Source organism: Lutra lutra, chromosome 12 (assembly GCF_902655055.1).
Source record: "Lutra lutra chromosome 12, mLutLut1.2, whole genome shotgun sequence".
In the NCBI taxonomy this organism is placed as follows: Eukaryota; Metazoa; Chordata; class Mammalia; order Carnivora; family Mustelidae; genus Lutra; species Lutra lutra.
Genome location: NC_062289.1, coordinates 76,856,649 through 76,881,938, shown reverse-complemented (window position 1 = coordinate 76,881,938; position 25,290 = coordinate 76,856,649). Strand labels below are relative to the sequence as shown.

General features: G+C 41.7%; 1 protein-coding gene across 1 annotated transcript; it reads right to left on the bottom strand.

The window, feature by feature from the left end:
• Window positions 1-842: 842 nt before the first annotated feature.
• PIWIL3 (piwi like RNA-mediated gene silencing 3) lies at window positions 843-23,901 on the bottom strand. The gene is made up of 21 exons (XM_047696507.1): window positions 23,794-23,901; window positions 22,607-22,745; window positions 18,869-18,997; window positions 18,053-18,267; window positions 17,108-17,226; window positions 16,388-16,468; window positions 15,845-16,045; window positions 13,876-13,987; window positions 12,029-12,155; window positions 11,699-11,816; window positions 11,207-11,321; window positions 10,439-10,626; window positions 9,560-9,632; window positions 7,246-7,446; window positions 6,994-7,097; window positions 5,082-5,152; window positions 4,338-4,494; window positions 3,530-3,655; window positions 2,521-2,668; window positions 2,210-2,368; window positions 843-1,434 (listed from the first exon to the last, which is right to left on the bottom strand). Exons 1-20 carry the CDS (start codon window positions 23,899-23,901, stop codon window positions 2,252-2,254), a joined length of 2,649 nt encoding a protein of 882 aa, XP_047552463.1. The 3' UTR covers window positions 843-1,434; window positions 2,210-2,251.
• Window positions 23,902-25,290: the final 1,389 nt, after the last annotated feature.

Below are 25,290 nucleotides of genomic sequence, written 5' to 3'. Positions count from 1 at the left end.
CAGATAATTCCCGAGTCACAAAAATATTTCCATGTATCTTAGAAAAGCAGCAATTTTTTTCTAGCCTGTAGATTAAGAAACCTAAGACCTGAATAGATTTTATAAAATAACAAGAACTGATTCAATGATTTTAGTATGAATCTTTATTGAATCACATCATTTTAAACGCATAAATCTAGAAGATTTTCTGTAGGATTATAGATGATTTTGATTACATGTGTAAGAAATGTTCAGAAAGTTTTAAAGTTTTAATAACTTTGTTATTAGGAAGTTTGTTCCTTCCCATTTTTTAATAGATCTCTAGAAATGTATTATTGGAAGTCAAATTCTAGCATCAGAAAAGAACATGTTGCCTTAATTTATCTTTAATGATGGACCCATCCTTTCTATTCTACTCATCATTAGGGGCAGTCCTGCTAGGTAAGAGGTTACCTGGAGTACAAGATATTTTTAAATGACTTATTTTAATTTTATTTCTTATAAGACTGGTTCAAATTGCAAACCTAAACTGATTAACTTATAACCAATGCAATTATATTGTCTTTAACCATAACCTTTTTGGTATGCCTGAAGCTAATCTACTCCCTACAACTCATCAAAATTCTATTTTGTATAGAATAAGAAAGGAGTATAAGAAAAGGAGTATAAGAAAAGGAGTATAAGGAAAGGAGTATAAGAAAAGGAGTATAAGGAAAGGAGTATAAGGAAAGGAGTATAAGGAAAGGAGTATAAGGAAAGGAGTATAAGGAAAGGAGTATAAGAAAAGGAGTATAAGGAAAGGAGTATAAGGAAAGGAGTATAAGGAAAGGAGTATAAGGAAAGGAGTATAAGAAAACAGTTTTACATCGTGTTTCCTGAATCTATTTAAAGATAGTTTAAGGGGGCGAGGGGGGGGGGAGTATGTTTTTAGAAAAAACATAATAGCTTCATTTCAGCCAATTATTCAAGACTCTTATTATGGTACAGCTAACAGTAACCTCACCCTTGGAACATGCACAAGAGAATGCATGAAAAGGAAGTGCTAATCGAGATCTAGGTTTCCCTTCTTTGTGGTAAAAGTGACAAAAACACTTTAATGTTCCAAGAGCTTCCAACTCTTACAGCTCCACCAAAGTCACATTCAAATTTCCACCCCTTGGAAGAGTGAGCAATACTACGTACATGGGTTATTTCTTTCTTACACAACTTTAAATAAGACAATTAAATCCCCGTTTAATTTTGACATTTTTAGAGCTTTTCTGTCCCTTAAAAATAAAAGGTTTCACAAAGATATCCTTTTCCAAGCAGAGTCTACTTCATGAGACTAATGCCCAGTCTCAATGACGAGTGGTGTCACTTGCTCAGAAGTGCCAAGTGTTCAGGCATGGTCCATCATAAAGTCACTGATTTCAAAGGTAAGTTGTAAGACACAAACCTCGTGGTCTGTTTCCCTGTCTGGGAAATAGAAGGATCAGGTTAAGTCAGTGGTTGTACCACCAAAAGGGCACACCACTCTGAACCGCCATGTCCATCCAAATGATTAGAATTTAAAACTATGCATCTGGGGGTACCTGGGTAGCTCAGTGAGTTAAGCCTCTGCCTTTGGCTCAGGTCATGATCTCGGGGTCCTGGGATTGAGTCCCGCATCAGGCTCTCTGCTCAGCAGGGAGCCTGCTTCCCTTCCTCTCTCTCTGCCTGCTGCTCTGCCTACTTGTGATCTCTGTCAAATAAATAAATAAAATATTTAAAGATTTATTTATTTATTTGACAGACAGAGATCACAAGGAGGCAGAGAGGCAGGCAGAGAGAGAGAGAGAGAGAGAGGAGGAAGCAGGCTCCCTGCTAAGTAGAGAACCCGATGCAAGGTTCAATTCCAGGACGCTGGGATCATGATCTAAGCCGAAGGCAGAGGCTTTAACCCACTGAGCCAACCAGGAGCCCCAATAAGTATTTTTTTAAAAAACTATGCATCTTGGGGCACCTGGGTGGCTTAGCCAGGTGAGCTTCCAACATTTAATTTAGGCTTGGGGTTGTAATCATGGGGTCATGAGATCAAGCCCCATATTGGACTCTGAGGAGAGCAGAGCCTGCTTGGGATTCTCTCTCCCTCTCACTCTTATCTGCCCCTCCCTGCTCACTCTCCCCGCACCAAGTATGTGTTTGTATTAAAACTATACATCCAGGAGAGTATTTCAGAAGTACAGGTTCAAAAGAAAAAAAAAAAACTAACAAATGCTGGTTTTCAACATGTCGTCAGGCTTTCTTCTGAAAGTCACAGGTAGAAGAGACGGCTGGCCAGGGAATGGTGTGGTTCTTGGTGGATATTCTGACCCACAAGGTAAGCCAGTTTGTGGGCATAGTGACAAGGAGCAGGAACTCGAATGACACCCTTTAGCAGAAAGAACAACAACAAAATTTTTTTCTGAACTTTGTCTGAATTTAACCTTTCACAGGTATCAATTCAAAAGGTTCACAAAGTGTAGATTCAACATGGAGCAATCTTAGAGATTTAAAGGAAAAGGTATATGAAAAAATACTTACTGCCAAATTGTAATACATGTGGCATAGTCTGTAAGTAAGATGCTGTATCCTATCTGGGGTGAAGCGAACCGTATCGTGGATGACATTATAATGAGTGGGAGTGACAGTACCGTCTTTCACAGACTGACTCACGATAAAGAAATCGTACCTGGAATCACAGAACACACGAGTCTAGACAACAGCTTAATTTCAGAAGAAAAAGAACATAACAAACCTAGCATCTGACGTGCCACAAATAGACAGAAACCCATTGTACAGACAGTTCTGTTTACATGCAGAAGCCCACCGAAATGGGAAAGCAAGTCCATAAAGGTCAGGGCAATGCTCGTGGGATTTCTGCAGAAGCATCTGAGCTGACGCCTCAATGCAGAAACCTGACATTGGCACATTGGATAAGGTCACAGGGAACCTCAATTCAGAGTTCCAGGGATGGAACCTTCAGACGTCTCCCCAAGAATCACTGGAATCTATTCAAACCCCCTAATGATAGAAATGGCAAGGCCCATCAGCTTCTTGTAGATACGGGACTTAGTCTCATGTGCATTATGTTATGCGTTTTATGGATCATACTTTCCCACTTGCTTTTTTCTTTAACTCTTTCCCGCCTCCTACTAGATTGATCAGTGTTTGTCTTTCCTTCATTTTCTTTCATTTCTCCCTGTCGGCTTGTAGGACAGTCTTGTTTCATTTCCCATCCTGTGTTGTACATAATTCTCTCATTTGCACAATTGACAAATCTCTGCCTAATCAGAAGTTCAACCATTCTTTCCAACAACCCAAGAATATCAGTATGTTTATGGTATATGCTATAAATTCTAGAAGAAAAAGGAAGACAGAAATTTCTAGAATCCCATGTTTATCCATTCATGTAATTTTCAACCAACTTTAAGTCAATCTGTTATCCTCCAAACCAGGCAAACCTTGAACACACACACACACATACACCTCCTCTATTTCTGTTTGAGTAAAAGAGAATGTTTATTTAAACAAATAAAAGGGGGGGTCTTACCATTGCCTCTTGGTCACCTCCACATCAATAACTGTTCCTGGAAGTGGGTTTCGAAGTCTTCCTTCGGACTCCACAAAAAATCTGGTGTTTATTCGTTTCTTCACCACGATGAAAGTAAGTTTGACCCTTGAAAAGAAAGTACCACCTGTACTCTCTTGTACAGAGGCATTCAGAGTACTGAAACCACAACACAGGATCCATTAAGAATCTACAGAAGAGGCAGTTCTCCCCACACCCCAACCTTACTGTCCTAGCCCCCTGTCCCCAGGCTTAAGCAGTGAAAGAGGTTTCTCTTCTCAGCCACCTACATCGTAGGGGGAGGAACTTCCTTACAAGGTCATGACCATTCCTATCCATGGTGGGTACCAGGCTCCACCAACAAACAGAGGAGTCCAGAGGCGAGAGCTGAGAGAGATCCCCAGGCCTAGGACCTACAAAACTCCAGAATAAAAGAGTTACATAAACACAAACCATCGCCAGGCTGTGTTCTTGGATTTTAATGAATATCGGAGGTTAACAAGCACCCCTTACATCAAGGCTTGCAGAGAGATTAGGAAAAAAGGACAGGTTCTTAGGGATTCCATGGGGAGAATGCAATCTGGAATGTTCCAGTTCTGTTCTGTCCTCTGACTTGGGTGTGGAGCAGAAAGTCTAAGAATGAAGGGTCGTCTATCTTCTCCCCACCTAACGACTGATGCCCTCTCTGTCGTGCTCTTGCTCTCTTAATTCACATGTCATAATTGCTACAGATTCGTTTCAAAGACTGAAATGTAGAGTTTACAAAATCTTCACTTTACAATTTATATACCCAGAGTCTTTAGGATACACAGATTTTAAGGAAGACTCAATCTGTGGTACTTCATGGTCCAGCAATGCTTGAAGCTGACCATCCCCCACTCCATCCCGGTACACAATGATAGCTTGTGGCAGAAACAGGTTATGTTTACACCAGAGCTTCAGGGCGGCTGGAAGGAAACCAGAAACTTAGGTAAATAAGCTGTAACTCAGAACCAACTGACTGCTGCTATTTGTAACAACTTCTAGGGTCATTTTTCCAACTCTGTAGCCTCCAGGACACTGTCACGCCTTTTAAGTCTTCAGGCTAGCCCAGCGTATCTCACCAGCCCCACTATTGAAATTTTTTTTAAAAGATTTTATTTATTTATTTGACAGAGAGAGATCACAAGTAGACGGAGAGGCAGGCAGAGAGAGAGAGGGAAGCAGGCTTCTTGCTGAGCAGAGAGCCCGATGTGGGACTCGATCCCAGGACCCTGAGATCATGACCTGAGCCGAAGGCAGCGGCTTAACCCACTGAGCCACCCAGGCGCCCCCCACTATTGAAATTTTGAGCCAGATAATTGTCCGTGGTGGTGGTGGTAAGGGTGTTGCTGTCTTCTGTAGCATGCTGGTCTCTAGCCATCAACTGGATGCCAGTAATACTTCCACCATCCCAACCTTGACACCCAAGAGTGTCTTTAGTCATTGCCAAGGTCTCTTGGGGGACAACGACTGGTATCAAGTCAGAGACTCCAACCTTGATGAAGACACTGACCTTCCAAGCAGGCTTTCAGCCCATTCACAAGCTCCTGTCCTGATTCCTGGAAGATGCACTGAGAGAACCACCTGTTTGGAGAAAAATCAGCCATCGGTTTGGGAAACAAGACTCTGAAAATGTCATCATTTTGATTCTGAGTTCATCTGGGACCTCCAGGAAAGAAGAAAAATCCTTATAGGTAGCTGAGGATCCCATTAAGGATCGATTCTCTGATTCCCCTGCAGAGACTGAAGCACTAATCTCTTCCTATACCCCAAGGCGCCTATTAAAATTGGGAATGCACACAAAGAGGAATTCGGAATGGAAGCATTAACATTGCTCCGAATTATGCACACTTTCACTGTGCAGGACTACTGCTGTCTCACCCACTGCTGTCTCACCCACTGGGGACACCACAAAATTAACAGCCAGTCTTCCTGGAGATCCCTGCTTTGAGCCTCAGGTCTTAAACAATGGCTCATCCATAATCTGCTTTGAGGGAGCCATCTGCTTTGGAACAGTAATAGCTACTTGACCACTTCCCCACAGATCGAGCAATGTTTCTCTCAAGTCTCTATCCTCTCTATTTTAGTTACTTCAGGTATCATGATGACCTGACATGATATAAGGTGTTTCCCTGCTTCTTTTCCAGAATGCACACTCCATGAGAGATCATGCTTTTGGGTGAAACATTTTCACTGCTCTGTTCTCAGCATTTGAATATAGCAAGGGATCCAAAATATCTAGGAACTGAATGAAAGCTTAAATTTCCTTCCCATTGTTGCAATGTTCTTTTCTACCTGCCCCCCCCCCAAACAAAAAGCAAACCAATGTTACTATATCAAAATAGAACAGGACTGGGGAAAAAAATGATGCTATTTGTGAAAATAAAGATGGATCCTCCTTAAAGAATATTCTGGAATTATACCTAGTGGGCTACACTCATCAGTAAGCATAGCATGTGTGATGGTTATACAGGTCCTAATGCTCAAGAAACTATAAACTGAAGAGTGTGCAAACTCATTTGAAGGCAGGTTCTACTCTAAGCACAGACAACAGAAGTGTCCCTGGTGCAAAGGAGAAACATGGGATATGGAAGTATGTCTTCTTTGGCAGGTCACATAGATGTATGAAGACCAGATCCTGTACCTAGAGTCTGCTGGTCATATTCCTACACCTGTCTTCCTCTTGGGGGGCCTGAGTTCTTCCCTCTGTGTTCCTGGTCCCCATGCAGGGACTCAGTGATCATTAGAGCCTCTGGTGGGCAGAATTCTACCTGTCCTAATGCTCAGAACCTGTGACTATCCCATTACCCTGTGATTAGGTCTTATGGCATGGTTGGCTTTATAAGGAGATTTTCCAGATGGACCTTATCTAATCTCATGGGTCCCTTGAAAAGCAGAGAGTTTTCTCTGATGGCAGAAGAGGAAGAGATTTGAAGAAGAATAAGGACTCAGTGTGCCCTTGGGGGGAACAGGGCTTTCGAGAAGGAATGTGGATGAAACTCAAGGAGCTGAGATGGGTCTGGGAATTGAGGACCTCTGTCCTCCATCTACCCCCCGCAAAGAAAGTGGATTCTGCCACACATATGTACACTTGGAAGAGGACCCCAAGCCTCCAGAGGAGAATGTGGCTTGCCCAACCTGTGGCCCACCCAAGAGCCACATGGTGCCAGATTTCTGCCCGACAGACCTGTGTAGGGACACACAAATGGCCCCTTAAGCCTCCATATTTGTCATCATTTGGTAAGCAGCAATGGAAAAATGAAATAAAGTCCTTCACATCAAATGTTTTGGGAGCATAACTTTGCCAGAAGAGGAGGAGAACACCTTGTCCATGGACCTTGTCAAAAAACATGAGTTGGGTCCACATGTCCCCTTTGGTCTACAGCTAGCTGCCAAATACACAATGTCTGCTGAAGTCCACTCACTGTGTCAATTCCTGATTGATGCTGGACACAAAGCCTGCAATTGACTTCTGCCGATTTACAGTATCGTGGAAACAGTCGATACCAATGAACATCGCATTCTGCAACTGAAATTTTTTAAATAGGTAGTACATGGAGTTAGAACACAATAGGAACAAAATTAAGCAATTACATTTGCAAGATAGGTAAATAGAGTCTTAACCAATTCCACTAAACACAACTGAAATAAAGAGAAGGCAACAAAATCCAACGTACTCCTGTCTCCACCTTCCAGAGGGCTCCTCCCATCTTGCAGTTCATCTGCTGGGCAATCTTTGTCGCAATGGTCAGCAGCGTCTGGGGTTTGTCTAAGGTCCGTGCGAGGACACACTGGCTTGGGATTGGGCAACTGACACACAGGTATTGTTTTATGCTATCATACAGCTCTTTCTTTTCACTGGACAACACGCAAACAACCTTGGAAGAAAGCAAAAATGAGACTGTCCAGTACACAACCACAGTGATAGGAGAACAGGACGCCTGTGCAGGTGGAACACTGAGTAAGTAGAATCTATCCATTCAATCAATAGCTGGTCCATGAGGGTAAGCAGTCTGGAATCCCAGTCCATGAAACAGTTGTGAAGGTGACCATGTGGAAGAAGAAAGTCTGGGAGCCAGGCACAGACAGTATCCTCACTTGAACTTGCAAAGTCTTTATGTCCTGGTTATTTGGTTTCTGGGAGTTTATCATGAACTTAACATGGGACAGTTAAAAAGTACAGACTGACATCTACCGTTGTCAGGACCGTCCTAGCGTCCAGGATGGACACTATGCGAGGGGCATTTGCTCATTCTTCAATAACCTACTGAGATCAATACTATCCCCATTTTACCCCTAACGAAACAAGCCCAGGAGTCAGGGGAACTGGCTGCTGTACGGGCAGCAGACAAAGTTTCCAACACTCTCTGGGACCTCTAGCAGGACACAGAGCCATGAGGAAGAGCAGTTACCACCTGGCTGGGTTCATACTATGATGGGAAAATCCTCCGTGTAGCATTTTTAACATGTATGCATTATTATATGTATAACATTTATATATAATGTATTATGTTGTAAAAAGTATTATTTTTAACAATGATGTTTCTAGGAAGACTTTCTGGGGGTAGATATCCTCAATCAGATTAGGGACATTCTTTTCTCATTCTAGATGAAGTGACTTTGTCTTTTCACAAGAAATGTGGAATTCTATCAAAGGCATTATACACATTTTGCTTACATTTTATCTGCAATTATGTTTCCTAAAATTCATCACACTAACCAGTTCATTTGTTCTTTTTCTAAAGACTAGATTGCCAGTTTTCAGACTTGCTGGCACCCCTGGTGTTGTCCTAACATTTCTTTAACCTCCATTTTGTCTGTTAATCATGAACTCTCCTTGTCATTAATGCTGTCAAGCCTCTGTTGGACTCTTTTCTTCACTCTTGACAACATCAAGTTTTACTATTTTTGGCTTTATGTGTGTTGTTCTCTGTTTAGTTTCTGTTTTTTGTTCTTTTGTTCTACTTTATTTTGTCTCACTCTGCACTTAGTGCATTAACATTCAGACTTCCTTCCTAATGCACTGATCAAGGGCCGGAGGGCCCCTGTCATTATTTTTTAGCTTGCTGTTTTAAACAGATTTCGATGCATACTACTTATAAGGTCTAAAATAGTTTCTAAATTTTCTATTGATCTCTGTCAAATAAATAAAATCTTTTTTAAAAATAAATTTTCTATTGATATGGTTCTAATACAATTGCCACTTACAAGTAATAATTTGGTTTCCGAATGTATGTGGTTTAATGATTTCTAATTGTAATGGACTGTGGTCAATGTGTGTGTGTTTGATAGGTAGGTATCAGTCCTTCATTATTGGTTTAGAATTTCTCCATGCCCATTGAGATCCTTTAAAGATGAAGGCTAAATTAACTTAGAGATATGCTTTTTTTTTTTTAAGCACCTCACCTTTTGGGTACAGATTACACACAAACCAACACACAGCACGCGCACGCACACACACACACACACCCATCCCTCCCTCCTTTTATATATTTATGTATATTTTAGTAGGTCAGTAAGTCAACCTTTTAGAGACAGATGCAACATCTTCTAGATTCTATTTTTTTACATAAGGATGTCTGAGTTTTCTGCGAGCAGTCAGCTAATGTTGTCCCCTACAGATTCAGCTTCTGGAATAGCATGGGCTGGTCTCCTCCTAAGAAGAGCTATTCAAGCTGATGAAAATACAGGACTGTGCCTCTCTGGGGCTCAGCCAGTCTACCAAGGTCATGAAGGGTTACAGGGTTAAGACAGGAGAGAAGTAGGGACCCAGAGCACCTGCCTAACCCCCAGAGGGGGATGTCTGAAAGGCTGGAGACCATGAACAGACTGACAGCCTCCAAGAGAGAACAGGACAGGAATTGGAGACAAGACCCTGCCAAGGACAGGGTTCTTGAGACAGATTTTGAGTGTCTACCACTCGAAACTGAACAGATGTGATTTGTAACACTACATATCAAGACATGAAGCTACTGTCACATAGACACTTACCATCTGTGTTTTGGAGGACACGTGGTTTTCTAAGGTGGTTGTATAGGATTGGACTGAATGACTTACTTCAAGCCTAGAAAAAAGAAGAAAAAGAAAGAAAAGAAGTATAGGACCTCTACACTCAAAAGGCAATGAACAATAAACATGTAACAAGCATTTTATGCTGACAATGAAGCACAATATAAAACAAAACAAAATACTACGTTAAGATAGTTACTTCAGTTGAAAGGCTTTTGTAAAGACTTACTTATTCATTAGAGAGAGAGGGAGAGAGCCAGCCCATGTACACATGGGGGGAGGGGCAGAGAGAGAGAGAGAGAGAGAGAGAATCTTAAGCAGACTCCCCACTGGGCACAGAGCCCGACCTGAGCAGAAACCAAGAATTGGATGTTTAATTCACTGAGCCACCCAGGCACCCCAAAAGTTTGTTCTTTAGACAAAGATAAGTTCAATTTTTGGCTTCCTTAGTATGTATCCTGATAGCCACAAATCATACATCACAAAAGCCTATTTTTACTATCTGTTACTGGAAATAGGCTAGACTTCTTTGCTTATAACCTTTCAGTGTTTCGATTAAAGTGACTGACTCCTAGAATTTAGTACCTTCTTTTTTTTAAGATTTTATTTATTTACTTGACAGACAGTGATCACAAGTAGGCAGAGAGGCAGTCAGAGAGAGAGAGGAGGAGGAAGCAGGCTTTCTGCTTGAGCAGAGGGCCTGATGCAGGACTCGATCCCAGAACTCTGAGATCATGACCTGAGCTGAAGGCAGAGGCCTTAACCTACTGAGCTACCCAGGCACCCCTAGAATTTAGTATCTTCTGATTCCACTTTCAGGTAGCTAATGACTGGTTTTTAAATCGGAGGTAGTCGACTTACATTTTTGCCTCTTTCATAGCTATGCCCATGGTGGGTGTGACTCTCCGTAGACTCTGCAGAAAGGATGAGGCTGCTCTGTAGTATCCTGTAGGATAGAGTATTAGCCAATGATCTAGTGACTTGACATTGAGTAAGGGTCCACTTCTTGTCTCTTTTGTCCAATCTGCAAATTGTGGGTGGGAATCAAACTGCAAGAGATAGGATAAGACTTCATTTAAAATTTTTTATTTATATTCTATATGTACAAGATTTAATAATTTATAAGACTATATATTATACATATATAATATATATAATGTATATAATATATAGATATAGATAATGCCTTTGCTGATATTGAAGAGCCTTTCCATTGCAAACCTGTGCTACTTCCCATTGCAAGGTTATTAGTTTAAACTTCAGTCATGACTTAATTACCTATTTTTGCCTTAAGGTAGAAGTAAGTGATGCTGGAATTCTAATATGGGTTATTCTGGATTGTCTTGATTCTAGGTAACTAACTCCTAAGGAAACCTTTGGAAGATAGTTTTGCCATGAGAGAGGACCACAACACTAACAGAGATAAAATACAGAGTTTACTCTATGCCAAGGATGTTCTATGCATTTTAATTGAACATCTGCTTGCTGTCTCCTAGACAAAAGACAGGTAGCCCAAGAAGAGAGAGCAGAGAGTTATTGACCTGAGCTAGTTCCTCTGCATTATTATTCATTTGACCCCCAAATGACAAAATGAATAACTAAAACACAACCATCTTGAAATGGTCTTACCACTCGTCTTCCTTGAAAAATTCTTACTTCTTTCAAGATTCTTCCTGAGAAGGACAAGAAGCTGGCATCAAATTTCAAATCCCAGAGTTGAAGTTCCCGTTGTATCTCCTTATTTCTGAAAGTTAAAATGTTTCCACAGGATCAAACCTCCTTCAAGGAAATAAGCAAAAGCAATGATCCATTTGCAAAATTCTCCTCTAACCTAAAGATGCCCTGTTTGTCCTCTGTGCTGACAGGTTGCAAAGAAGTTCCCTAGTACTCTGAAATCACATCTTTGCTCTCACATTTGCGCTTAGGATCTTTCTAGTTCATTTTCCCCCTCCAGACCTCCCCTAACTTTGCACTGACAGAACAAATAGAGTTGTTCCCCCAAGAGCTCGCTTTCTTTTTGACCGGTTTTTTTAGTTGGAGAATCTGAGATGCCAAGAGTTCTGCACATGTCCTGACTTCAGGACACACACACACACACACACACACAAAATCAGCACTTACGTCTGTATAGTATTCATCAATTTTTGTAACTCGTGCTGCCTTTTTTCTGGATCCAACCTCATATGGAGAGCCAAGTCTCTCATCACTCTATAATTTTTACGCAGCTCATCTGTTAGACCTTTAAAAAAGAGTAAAAAAATATTGCTCAACAAGTAAGAATAGATTTATATGGGAGAAGTCTCAGTGGCTTTATCTGGAGGAGGAAGAGCCAATGGAGAGAATGCAGCTCTGGGTCACCTGGAGGACTGTGGAAAGCGTGTACCTCTAGATCATAGCATCTGGGGCTTGAAAGGGGTGGTCTTCCAGGAAGACCGAGTAAATGCGCAGTACCTGTCAGGTTGCATAGCTGGGGAACCAGCAGTATAGGCTCACGGGGCGTGTCCTGTTTGCTCTTCTTCCATTTGCCTTTGCTGATCAAGAGCGGCTGATTCAGTTCCGTGACCACTTGATTATACCGCTGCTCAGAAAGGTTAAGAAAGAATACTGGCATGACTACCATCCAAGCCCCAGTAAATCACATAAATAGGTACAACAGCTCATTTTTGGATCACCAACAGAGGCCCAGGGGTTTCCTGGGGACCCAGTTTCCCCAGGTTTAAGGACACTTCAAAGATACTTTTCATGTTCCCTTGAGATGTCCCAGGGATGGCCTCCTTTTTTTTCCCCAATAAGCACACATGGCTGAGGAGAAGAGGGACCACAAACATTATATTGGGGTCATTGTAATAGCCTTCTTTGACTTCATATAGGTAGATGTGGGACCAACTCTTGGAATATATATCTCTTACTACACGACTGTCTTAAAAATTCTTAACACATAATTGAGAAATTTCAAGAGGATTGCCAAATGGATGGGGGACAACAAACCTGGTCACTTTTTAGAGTGACTACTACTACAGCTATGCCAAACATGCCTCCAACATCATTTCCCCTAACCTCTTCCATCAGGAAAAGGCAATGGCCAAGACATCCTATCCAGAAGGTCTTATTCCTAGGCTCCAATTCCTGTACAACAAAGTGCCCTTACTCTCCAACACAAAGTGGTGATTTGTCATAGATCCATTCATGCTGAGCACTGAGGTCCTCCTCTGTAATCAGTGAGCCACATGAATTCTGTGTGATCTGCCTATTAAGCATCTTGAGAACATCAAAGGAGTTCCTACCTGAGACAAGACTTCAAATCCAGTGTTCATGGCTCTTTTCCTCTTGAGCTGAATTACTTTTAATTCTCATGATCTTGTTGCAGACCCTGTATATTTTTTTCCTTAAAGTAGTTATTTGAAAGGCAGCCGAGATTCACCCCATTTCTCTTGGTGCTAGAGTCTTAAGTAAGGCAGGAGCTTGTACAGGGAGATGTATGTACAAATGTGCAGGATCATAGGGTCATTTTAGGGCCTCAACCACCACTCTTACCACCCAGTCTAGCTAAGTCTTTGTACAAGCTATTCTTCCTGTTGAGAACTTCAGGAAACACACTACTTATTTCTCATAGCTGTCCTGTGACATTCTAGAAGGATCTCCTGCAACATTAACTTCTGCATCTTCAAAGGAATTCTGCTGTCTCACTTTGCATTATTATGAAAACTTTTTTGAAATCCAGGAATGTACTTTCCTTCTAAGGGCTCCACTATGGATTCTGGGATTTTTCTAGATCTCATGATAACACGACAACTACACTGCCATCTGTTAGTAGACTGAGTTCTCACCAGGGCACCCCAAGGCTACCCAACATTTTAATTACTTCAGCCCATCTGTTTTCCTCAAGCAAACCTGCTGAAACCATGGTCTTATGTTTCTTTTACATCTAAGGCTCCTCCTATCAACACATGCCAAGAAGGTAGTTTGCTTTCATAGAAATGCTCTTTCAAAATGTCCCAAACCTACTGCTCTGTGATGCCAGCATGTGTGAACTACCATAGCCACTTCTAAAACTTACTGTATTGGAGCCATTCTAGTTATATGACATTACCCTATATACAAGGTACTCTAACACATGGAAAATAGGTATAAGTCAAATTGTAATAACCCCAAGGAGAAATTCTATAATATATATTTATTATACATAAGATTATGACCTATTATGATGTAACATGTGACTATAAGTTTACATGTATTATTGGGAGATATATTTGAATAAGAAAAAAAGATTTAGATACACTGAAAGAAAGACTTCCTACCGTTTTATAGTATTCTACAAAGGTGATTTCAGCACCATCTGAGGTTTTAAATGTAGTTCTGGGAGTTTCCTCCCAATTAATAGCGTCCACCCTATAGGTTTTGTTGTTATACCTGTGGAATAGTCACAACATATGGTTTTATTCCTAACATATTCGTTGCATGGGATCATGCAAGAAATAAGAGGCTTTAAATCCTACGAGTAATTACAAGATATATTGCTCTTATTTTATATATATATATATGTATATATATATATGACATTTGTTATTCTTAGTATGTTCACCAAGTTGTACACCTTTGAACACAACCCAAAGAACTACCACAACCACGACAGTCACTCCTCATTTCCACTAAACTCCCCCAGTCCTTAGGCAACCACTAGTTTAGTGTCTGTCCCTATACATTTGCCTACCCATCCAATTTCACATGAATTGTATCACACAACATGTGACCCTTCCTGACTGCCTTCCTCCACTTAGCATAAGGTCTTTCAAGGTCTATCCCTGCCATAGTGTGTTCTGGCAGTTCACTTTTATTGCCAAATAATATATCATTTCATAAATATACTGCATTTATGTATCCGTTTATCACTTAACAAACATTCAAGTTGTTTACACTTTTGAACTATTATGAATGAGGATGCTCTGGCCATTCATGTACCAATTTTGGTAGACATAGGCTTTCTTTTTTCTTGGGTATACAACCAGGAATAGAATTGCTATATGGTCACACTATATTTAGCTTGTTGAGAAAGTGCCATACTGCTTTCCAAAGAGGCCATACGATTTCACATTTAGCCATCCTAGTGGGTATGAAGTTGCATTTCAGTGTGGTTTGACTTTGCACTTCCCTGATAGCTAATAATGTTAGTATTGTTTCCTGTGATTATTGGTCATTGTATATTGACTTCAGAGAAATGTCTATTCAGGTCCTTTGCCCATTTTTTAAAAGTTGGGTTGTCTTTTAAATTGACTTGTACGTGTTCTCTCTATATATAGATGCAAGTTATTTATGAGATAGGTGATTTGCAATTGTTTTCTCTCATTCAGTCCATTGTTTTTCACTTCTGACTTCAAAGAATGGACATTTTTAATTTGATGAAGTCCAATTTGTAGTTTTCTTCTATCATCCCTTCTCTCTTGGCATCCTAGAAGATTTTGCCCCACCCAAAGTCAAGAAGATTTACTCCTACTATAGTTTTTTTAATAAGAATTTCATGCTTTTAACTCCTACAGTTAAGTCGATTTTGAGTTAATTTTGGAGTTAAATTGGAGTTAATGTTGTATATTGTGTCAGGAAAGGCCAGGTGGATATCCAGTGTTCCCAGCAATATTTGCTAAAAAGAGTATTCCTTCCTTAATTAAATGGTCTTGACACTCTTGTTGAAAATGAACTATCAACGTGAGGGTTAACCCTGGGACTCTCAATTCTATTCCATCAATTTTTACATCTGTCCTCATGCCCCTTTTTTTTATTACTAGAGTTTTATAGTAAGTTTTGAAATTGGGAAGCAGGAGTCCTTGACTTTACTCTTACAATATTGCCTAAGCAATGTTAAATCCACACTTTTCTCAATTTAAAGTATCTGGTCTAAAGGGAGAATAAAAAATTTAAAAAAAAACTTCCTCCAAGGGGAAATTTGCTCATGGATTTTAATTAAGCCCTGATTTTTAATAAACACAAAGAAAAATAGAAGAAGAAAAGAAGAAGGAACATATTCTGTTATCACAAGAGAGGGTTCAGAGCAGAGGACTGGATCGGCATTAGGAATTCAAGAACAGCAAAGTCTATACCCAACACATATTCCTCTCTCATGCTATAGAGCCAGATAAGAAAAAGCATGGAGTGGTTCTGGCCACTGCCGTGCCAGGTCTGCTTCTGAAATGTAACCCTGATTGATCTGAAATCTATAGGAACACCTCTTATGGGGCAAAGAGAAGTTATGAAAGTGATGGGATGCAGACTTACATTGTAGAAACAACTGATCCAACTAGTTGTTTAGAAACTTGCTCCTGAAGCTCTTGCTTTGTGGGGAAGCCATCACGAATATCTGATATTAAATCATAGGCTGTTTGCATTCGGAACAGTTTATGGTTCACGTCAGCACAGAGAGTAATGCTGGTTTCATACTCAAGAATAGAAGTAACATATCCAGGCCAGATGACCAGCCTGCAAATGGGACACATTAGATAGGAATATCAAACTCCAAGCTCCGAACATAGAAGTGTCACAGGGCTGGCAGTCAGGGTCTAAAACTGGTGCTTAGGAGTCAAATAAGAAATGGTCTTTCAAAGGATATTTCCAATAGATATTTACCTGATGAGTCAATTATATTATCTTTGTTAAACCATTTTTATCACCACCCACAGGTGCTCTCTCTCCCTCCCTCCCTCTCTCGCTCTCTCACATACACACATGTGTACACACACACACACACACATTTGAGAATCTATAGGCTATAAGTTTATATAAATTATAAACATTATGTGAAACTTTCTATTTGATACCAACTTGTGGTCACGGAACTCCATGGCCTCACGTTTGTTGTAATAATTGCGACCAACTTGCTCCAACTCCATCATCTTCAAAATTCTAGAAATTGGAAGAACAGATTTTGTTTAAAGTGCCACAAATATTATTAAGCATTTAGTAACACACATGAGGATACTGTAGGGGGGGAAAATCTGCCAGTGACTTGGTCTACCAATAATTAACGGAAGTGCCTGGTACAAGTAAATTACATGGTGAGGTAGATATTCAGGCTCATTTAACCTCTTTTTTTCCTGCTTTCCATAATATACAACTGACTGTCATGAAAAGGCCATTAGAATGTCCTCCATTCCTAGAAATGAGCCAAAACAGCTTTTGCAGACTAAGGGCCTCCGATTTTAATTTTGAATTTTTATCCATCACTATGAAGGTAGAAAACAAGTGCATTTGCTCCAGGGAGAAACACACGTAGATGTGCCTAGGTGATGTCCATTCCTCCTTCTAGACAGGAACCAGCCATGGGATGTGGCAGTAGGCAGGGAGAACAATATGGAGATAAGCCACAGAACTTAAACATGTCTAGGTGAGGTTCAAGTGCCATTTCATCTCCAAGATCCTTTGCTTTCCCAGAACAAGGAGGTGTCGAGAACACAAAACTCTAGGAGCAAACATCTATGTTCCATGCCACTGACACACTAACACACAACCAGATCTCAAGGAAACCAAATCCTACGAACAAACCTTCTAAAGAGAATGTTGTAAAAACGTAAACAGTCTGGTGAGGTGGGCATGAGTTCGCTGGTGAATTCAATGGTCACCTTCACAACCTGTTTTTTCAGCAGGCTGACCAATTCCATTTTCTGAGGGAAAGAATAACAAACAAAAAAGTCCAGCAGTCTTCCCAAGGATAGCAAGCTCATTATTGGACTACAAATCAACGTGTCACTTGGGTATCCAACACATGAACATGGCGGGAGCCATCTTGCCCCCAGAGACACGTGCAGGGAGAAGATAGGATCTATGAGACCAAAATGAGGAGTCATAATTAAACATTTATAGCTCCTTAAAAAAACAAACAAACAAACAAGTTCCTGTGTACTAGTCACTTGGTAAATATGGAAGTTTATTGAAGAAAATATTAAGTTCTAAAACTTTTTTGCTGAAGTTTTAGAGAGAGCAAGAGAAAAGACTAAGTTATTCAATAATTCATCAGCATTTGAGTCATATTTGCCACTGAAAAGGTTAAAAAATTATATGTATATATTGCTCTCAGATTCATTGTAAGTGCTGAAATGAGGCACAAGGGAACATCATGATAAACACACATGGCATGTGGGTTTTCTTACAAGCCCTATGTGCAAGAGATCTTCAGGAGGTCTCCTCAAACCATTGTACAGAAATGGTATATTTGCTCTAATACAGTAAAAATGTGGGAGAAAGAACAAATGTCCAGAAAGTATCCGGGGTGCCTGAGTGGCTCAGTTGGTTAAGTGTCCACCTTTGGCTCGGGTCATGATCTCAGGGGGCTGGGATTGAGCCCCATGTTGGACTCTCTGCTCAGTGGGGAGTCTGCTTCTCCCTCTCCTTCTCCCTCTGCCTCTGCGCTCACTCACTCACTCTCTCTCTCCCCACCCCACCAAATAAAATCTTTAAAAAAAGTGAAAATGTCCAATAACAGTACTTAACCGGTGATCGTAGTTTGTGAGGTAATAACAAAGAAGTTCCATCAAATATATAACACTTTCCGATTATCGCTTTATGCTGCAGAAGCAGTTCTGAACGAACTTGTCTGTCCTCAATGTCTGGCATGTAGTCAATATTGTACTTATAGGTGATCTGCTGGGGGCGAGATGTCACTCGGAAGTGGTTTGCAAATAGCTTCACAGGTCTACCCTGTGTGCCTGCAAAATGGTGCCATGTGTTAACCAGGAAACAAGCTGACCAACTGCACCCAAAACAATGTAGACACCCTGATACCATGAGCCAAAATTAGGCCAAACAAGGACGTCAACCACCACACAAACACTATATACATCTGCTGTTCCAGAACGTGTACCATTCATGCAGATGCATCCTATGTAAGTGTACATTGAGAGTTATCATAGAAGATTAAAATCTTTAACAATAACAATAAAAAAAATCTCTAACACAAGGTTTCCCAAAAGGGGTGGGGAGGGTGAGTGGGGAGTCCTAGTGTAATAATGTAAACATCGTAATAATGCTTAATTAAGATAAAAAGTCTCAGTGGATCCAAAGAGCTGGGTCATTCTAACTTAGTGGCTCTAAAGGAAAAGAGAAATGAAGAGTCCATCTGGGACGCTAAAACAGGTCTTTGTTTCTGCAGAAATGGGTGCTAGGACGACAACGAGAACAGGGAGGAGGGTACCTGCTCTCACAGCGATGGGCTGAAGCTTTATACGCACCCTGAGACACACACAAGCACCCCAGCACACGTCTAACAGGGACAGTTCCCTAATGCTGGGTTGTTAATGACCACTGCACCTGCCGTGGACTCTCTCACGTGGTCCAAGTACTGCCGGGTATCCACCACATGGTCTCGAAAGATGCCCCCAAAACGGTTTCCTTCCTTCAATGATGCTGCCTGGACTGTAGCCACCAGCTGAGTTTTCTCTACATGGAAACAAATGTGAAAGCCATGAATTTTAGATGATTAAAAAAAGGGGGGAAAGGGGCGCCTGGGTGGCTCAGTGGGTTAAGCCGCTGCCTTCGGCTCAGGTCATGATCTCAGGGTCCTGGGATCGAGTCCCGTATCGGGCTCTCTGCTCAGCAGGGAGCCTGCTTCCCTCGCTCTCTCTCTCTCTCTCTGCCTGCCTCTCTGTCTACTTGTGATCTCTGTCAAATAAATAAATAAAATCTTTAAAAAAAAAGGGGGGGGTTCAAACAGGACATTGTTAAACCCCAGCTGTGAAGTCAAACTAAGTCAAGGTCACTGGAGGTAGGAAAGAGGATTGTCAAAGGATCCAAACATGAATTTCAGTCATGGGTCACCAGAAAGGGAGACTGTGACCCAGAAGCCTCTCCCAGCAAGACCCCACTCCACATCAGTGGCTGGCCCAGCCTCTCACATACATCAGTGCTGTACCTTTTGCCTTCATCCGGCACTTGTCCAGAAACTTTATCTCTTCTCTACTGACTTTATATGCCAATCACCTGTCACCACACAGCCCTCTAATAGACATCAGAAAATGCTGACTGAACAGGCTCTTAAAAAAAAAAAATCTGGGGCGCATTGGTGGCTCAGTCATTAATCATCTACCTTCGGCTCAGGTCATGATCCCAGGGTTCTGGGATCAAGCCCTGCACTGGACGCCCTGCTCAGCAGGAAGCCCGCTTCTCCCTCTCTTACTCCCCCTGCTTGTGTTCCCTCTCACTGTGTCTCCCTCTCTGTCAAATAAATAAAATCTTAAATATATATATATATATGAAATGCTTTTCCTACAGAACAACTGATCTATTCTTTTATTAACAACTGGGAAAAGCTCTATTTTTTTTATCCCATAGTAATATGCATACAGGTTTAAATATTTTACAAGGTTAATATTTGGAGGACAGTGCAAAGCAGTCTTTTAAATTGTGAAAGAAACCTATATTATCCATATACCCCTGAATGGCTAATATAGTCCCCATTCTGGGCTACAAAACCCGATTCTTTTCAGAATGTTCCTTCTGGAAGCTATTATTCCTCATTTATGAAGATCTTATACCAGAGTCTGAATTTCTATAATAGAAAAGCTATTAAATTTCATTTTACATATAAATTTTTTAAATGCTTTTGATCAAACTCAGCAAATTCCAGACACCTCCAGCAATCAAACTTACCACATTCAAATTTCAGTGAAAGAAAACCTTTGGCATCGTTCATTAGTACTTGCTACATATAATGTACTTTATGTGAAGCATTAATCATAACTCTTCAGACAGGATATAGATGATAAAAATAGGTATTTTACTATTTTGCATTCACATTTACAACTTCATTTCATGGAGTCTGGAGTTTGTATCAGTTTATTATAAAAATATCTACAACATAAGACACCAAAAGCAGAGACAGCAGAAGCAAAAATGGACAAGTGGGGATTCAAACAGAAAAAGTTTCTGTACAACAAATGAATCAGTCAACAGAATGAAAGGCACTCAAGGAATGGGAAAAGAAATTTGCAAACCATGTACCTCATAAGGGGTTAATTTCCAAAATATAACGAACTCCTGAAACTCAAGAGTGAAAAAAACGTAATAACCCAATTATTTTAAATTGAGAAAGGACCTGAGTGGACATTTCTCTAAAGAAATCATAGACAACAGGTATATGAAAAGATGTTCAAAGTCATCAGTAAATCATCAGGAAATTGCAAATCAAAACCACAATGAGGGGTGCCTGGGTGGCTCAGTGGGTTAAGCCTCTGCCTTTGGCTCAGGTCATGATCCCAGGGTCGTGGGATCAAGCCCCACATTGGGCTCTCTGCTCAGCAGGGAGCCTGCTTCCCCCTCTCTGTCTGCCTCTCTGCCTACTTGTGTCTCTGTCAAATAAACAAACAAAAAATCTTTAAAAAACAAAACAAAACCACAATGAGCTATCACTTCCCATCTGCAAGTATGGTTATTTTATATATATGTATATATATGTATACATACACATATATACTTATATATATGAAAATACGTGTGTGAAAATACGTGTGTGTGAAAATACGTGTGTGTGAAAATACGTGTGTGTGAAAATACGTGTGTGTGAAAATACGTGTGTGTGAAAATACGTGTGTGTGAAAATACGTGTGTGTGAAAATACGTGTGTGTGAAAATACGTGTGTGTGAAAATATATATGAAAAAATTTTAAAAAAAGCAAGTGCTGATGAAGATGTGGAGAAATTTAAACACTGAGAAAGCAAAAAAATGGTATAGCTGCTATGGAAAACAGTATAGAGTTCCTCAAAACACTTAAAAGTAGAACCACCGTATAATCCAGCAATCCCACTTCTGGGGGATTCTTACAGAAGTATTGAAATCATAATCTCAAAGAGATATTAACACTCCTGTGTTCACTGCAGTAGTATTAAAAAATAGCCAAGCCCTGTAAACAACCTAAAAGCCCACCAAGGAAAGAATGGGTAAAGCTAATGTGGTATATCCATACAGTAGAATATTATTCAGCCTTAAAAATAAAAAAAGAGGAAAATCCTACAATGTGCAAGAACCATGACCTTGAGGACATCATGCTAAGTGAACTAAGCCAGTTCTAGAAGGACAAATACTGCATAACTGCAAAATTCCACTGATAGGAGATATCTAAAATAGTCAAACTCCTAGAAGCAGAAAGTAGGATGGTGGTTGGCGTTCAAGGGTGGAGTGGAGGAGGGATGGGGAGTTGTTAGTCAACAGGTATAAAGTCTCCCTTATGCCAGCTACGTTCTAGAGATCTACTATTCAACATTGTACCTACAGTTAACAGTACTGTATCTATCATACACTTAGAACTGCATTAAAGGATAGATACATGTTATCTATTCTCACTGTAATTAATAACAATTTCAAACTTAATGGGGTACCTGGATGGCTCAGGCCGTTGAGTGTTCAACTCTTGATTTGGCTCAGGTCAGGATCTCCTGGTTGTGAGATTGAGCCTGCTTAAGATGCTCTCTTCTTTTCCCCCTTCCACTCACAACTCACATTTATGCTCTTAAACACACACACACACACACACACACACACACTTATATAAATAAGAGCAAATCAGAGCATCAGATCTGAGGTCTTATTGTATTAGCCAAATCCTTGGCTAATACAGGAGCCTTTGTGCTCACCTGTATCATGATAGCCTTCCACCTAGGAGGATAATACAAGGCAGGGGAATGTTGAGGTGCTCAGGAGCGACTCAACCTCCCAGGGCAGTGATTTACAAACACGATCATGTTCCCAGAATTCCTAGTTAACCTGGAGTCATTATATACAAACGCATGGTCTAAATCTGAAAAACATATCAAGCCATTGGCTAGACTGATGGTCATCAATCTCCTTTTCCAAAAACCTTAAAATACAGGGGCAATAAAATGCTGACCGATTAATTCATTGCAGAAAGGAAAAATACTTGTGGGCTGTATTCCAGTCCCATCCTGACAAACCCTATGGGGATCCTTCAGTTCTCTACCTGGAATGTTGTCACTGCAGTGCACCCTCACGGATTAGACATCCTCTGTCCCCCACCGTATCCCTCTCTTTTTTACCTGGAGCCTGAGGTGCTCTTCTTGGTCTTTGTTGTGCAGGCTGAACCACTTGGCTCCTCACTTGCAGTGGCTGGGGGCTAGGCGGAATTTGGCTGGCTTGCTGAGCCTGCAGGTTTTGGGGGAAGAGTCCTAAAGGATGCTGTTAACGATATTTGTTGATCATCCAAAAATTATTTGCCTGCCACGTGCCAGGCACTGTCCGGGCATGAGGCAACTTCCCTTGTAAAGGCTCGCATGCCAGTGATGGAAAATAAAAATAATGATTTGCATAGCATTCGCATGTTAAGTGCCTGGGAAATGAAGAAAAATAGAACAAAGCAAAGTAGGCAAAAGTGGGTGTTGTTGGGAAGGTGGAGTGTGAAGGGGACGGGTTAAGTTAATGGGGGATGAAGCAAGCCTCAGCACAAAGTTGAGACAGAATCAAAGAGTTGAAGGAGGAGAGTTACAAGATCACACAAGCCACAGGTAGAGGAAAAAGAGCAAAAATTCTAAGGCAGAAATGTCCAAGGAAGGACAAAATGGCCGCTACGGCTGGAGTGAGGGGAGCAAGGGGGAGAGAAGCAGATGTCAGAGAGGTGGTAGGGCGGAAGCCATTTTGAACCATGTGCCTCTGACTAAGGAAACAGGAATGCCTAAAGGGGAGGGTTCTGGGAAGAGGAGCTGCATGGACCAGTTTATCTGGTTCTGTGCTGGGAAACATGGAGGGAAAGACCAGGGGGAAAGCAAGACAACCAGTTAGGAAGCCACCACCCAAACCTAGGGATGCTGGTGGTTTGGACCAGAAGGTGGTAACAGAGGTGATGAGACATTATCAGATACCAGATTTTTTTTTTAATTGGGAGACAACAGTATTTCCTGGTTATTTATGTGAAGGGTTTGAGAGGAGTCCACAATGGATCCAAAGACTGGCCCCAGCAACGGGAAGAATGGGGCTTCTTCAAGCAAAGGGAGTGGGACCTTTCTGGGAGAGCACATCAGGAGTGTGGGAAGATCTGTGGAGCATCAGCTGCTTGTTTTGAAGTCATCCCCAGGAGGAGTCATTGGCTGGGGCCAAGCTATTCAGAAACCTTCCCATCCACTCAGGTCGGATGGAAGTCCATGTGCATATGTGAAAACACATGAGAGGGAAGCAGTAAAGGAATTAAAACATCTTTTGCATAAAAGAGACTGAACAGGGCTGAGCTCACTAGCGGCACTGTGGCTCCAGGTGGCACATTGGCTTCAGGTGGCACGGGCTGGGAGGGCGTCTGACCACGGGTTCTGCCTCGGGCTCGGGTCCTGGCTCGGCCTGACATTGCTGTCCTGAAGGTGCGGACCCTGAAGGGGACGAGCCCTGGAACAGCACGGTTCTATTAGACATCTCTGTAAATTTGCCTGGTAACTTTCTACAAACCAGGACTTTAAAGAAAACAGCAGGTACTAACCGTTCAGGTTTTCTGATCACACCAACAAGCCTGATAACTCCAAAGTTGTCAAAGAAGTGTCCTGTAGTAAAAGACAGGAACCTGGCAAAATATTCTTAAAAAATTAAGAGAAACCGTTGGCTAGGATTCTTTTCCCCCCACAAAGTGGCAGGACACCATGGGTTACAGTGCTTGCTTATAGGAGTCAGGTGTGCACAGGGTTCTCGCCTACGATGTATCCTCCACGGCACAGGGAGGAGACCAGGTGTCCCCTGGACACTCGCCTCCCCCCACCACAGGCACACACACCCTGGAGCTAACCCACATGGGTCCTCCCAGCTCCGCTGACACCACTCACCCTCCTCCTCAAGAATTAGACTCCTCTGTGCATGATGTACCTGGGTCCTGTGGCCTGGGGCTCCACTCCTCCAGCCCCACAGCGTCTGAGTACTGATAACTGCGGGGTCAGAAGGGCTAAAGCTTCTCTGCAAAAGGGTTAGCCTTTTCCAGGACTGGCCCTGTACCCAGTCACCAAATGGATGTAGGACTAGCCTAGCTGCCTTGCCGTATCTCCCGCAATCAGGAAGACGGGTGCCCTCCTGGGACCCACCGTCATTTCAATTTCAACCCTGCTGGCCCAGCCCCTTCCGGCACCGCCTCCATCCTGCTCCAAATGAAGCCAACCTTGATGTTCACCTGGCAGCTTTAAAGGAGCTCTGAGTTTCAGTGGGATGGACGTGAGTGGTTCTGCCTGCTCTCTTGCCCTACCTTAACTCATGCATCAAACATCCCCCCAATTAACCTGCCAGGTGACGTTAGGGAATGATGTGCACTTGGGGCTCCAGAAACTTTGGCCCTTACCTCTTAATATTTTAACCAATTCCCTGCTGTTACCAATACAACTGAATTGTAATTGATGGGGTCTGTGATCAAAGGAGTGAGACATACAAAGCGAAGGTCAAGCAAAGCTTTATTTCGCGCCAGTATTGAGAATCAAACTTACCGGTCGGGGCCGTCTCTTATGGAAAGAGCGACCCCTCCCAGCCTCACATACTAACTTTTATAGAGCAAAGGCCATGTGGTTGAGCCTGGCCACACACAGGGGGCCAATGAGATTGTAACACACAGAGAAAGTTGCATAGTCATGCTAGGTCACACACGGGTGGCCAACTGAATTACAATTCACCCTATAGTAGCTGTTTGAACTAGCCTATCACCTTGGTCAGGATTGGCCCCCAAGTTTGGCACCCAAAAGGTGGGGCCCACATTCTTTAGTAGTCA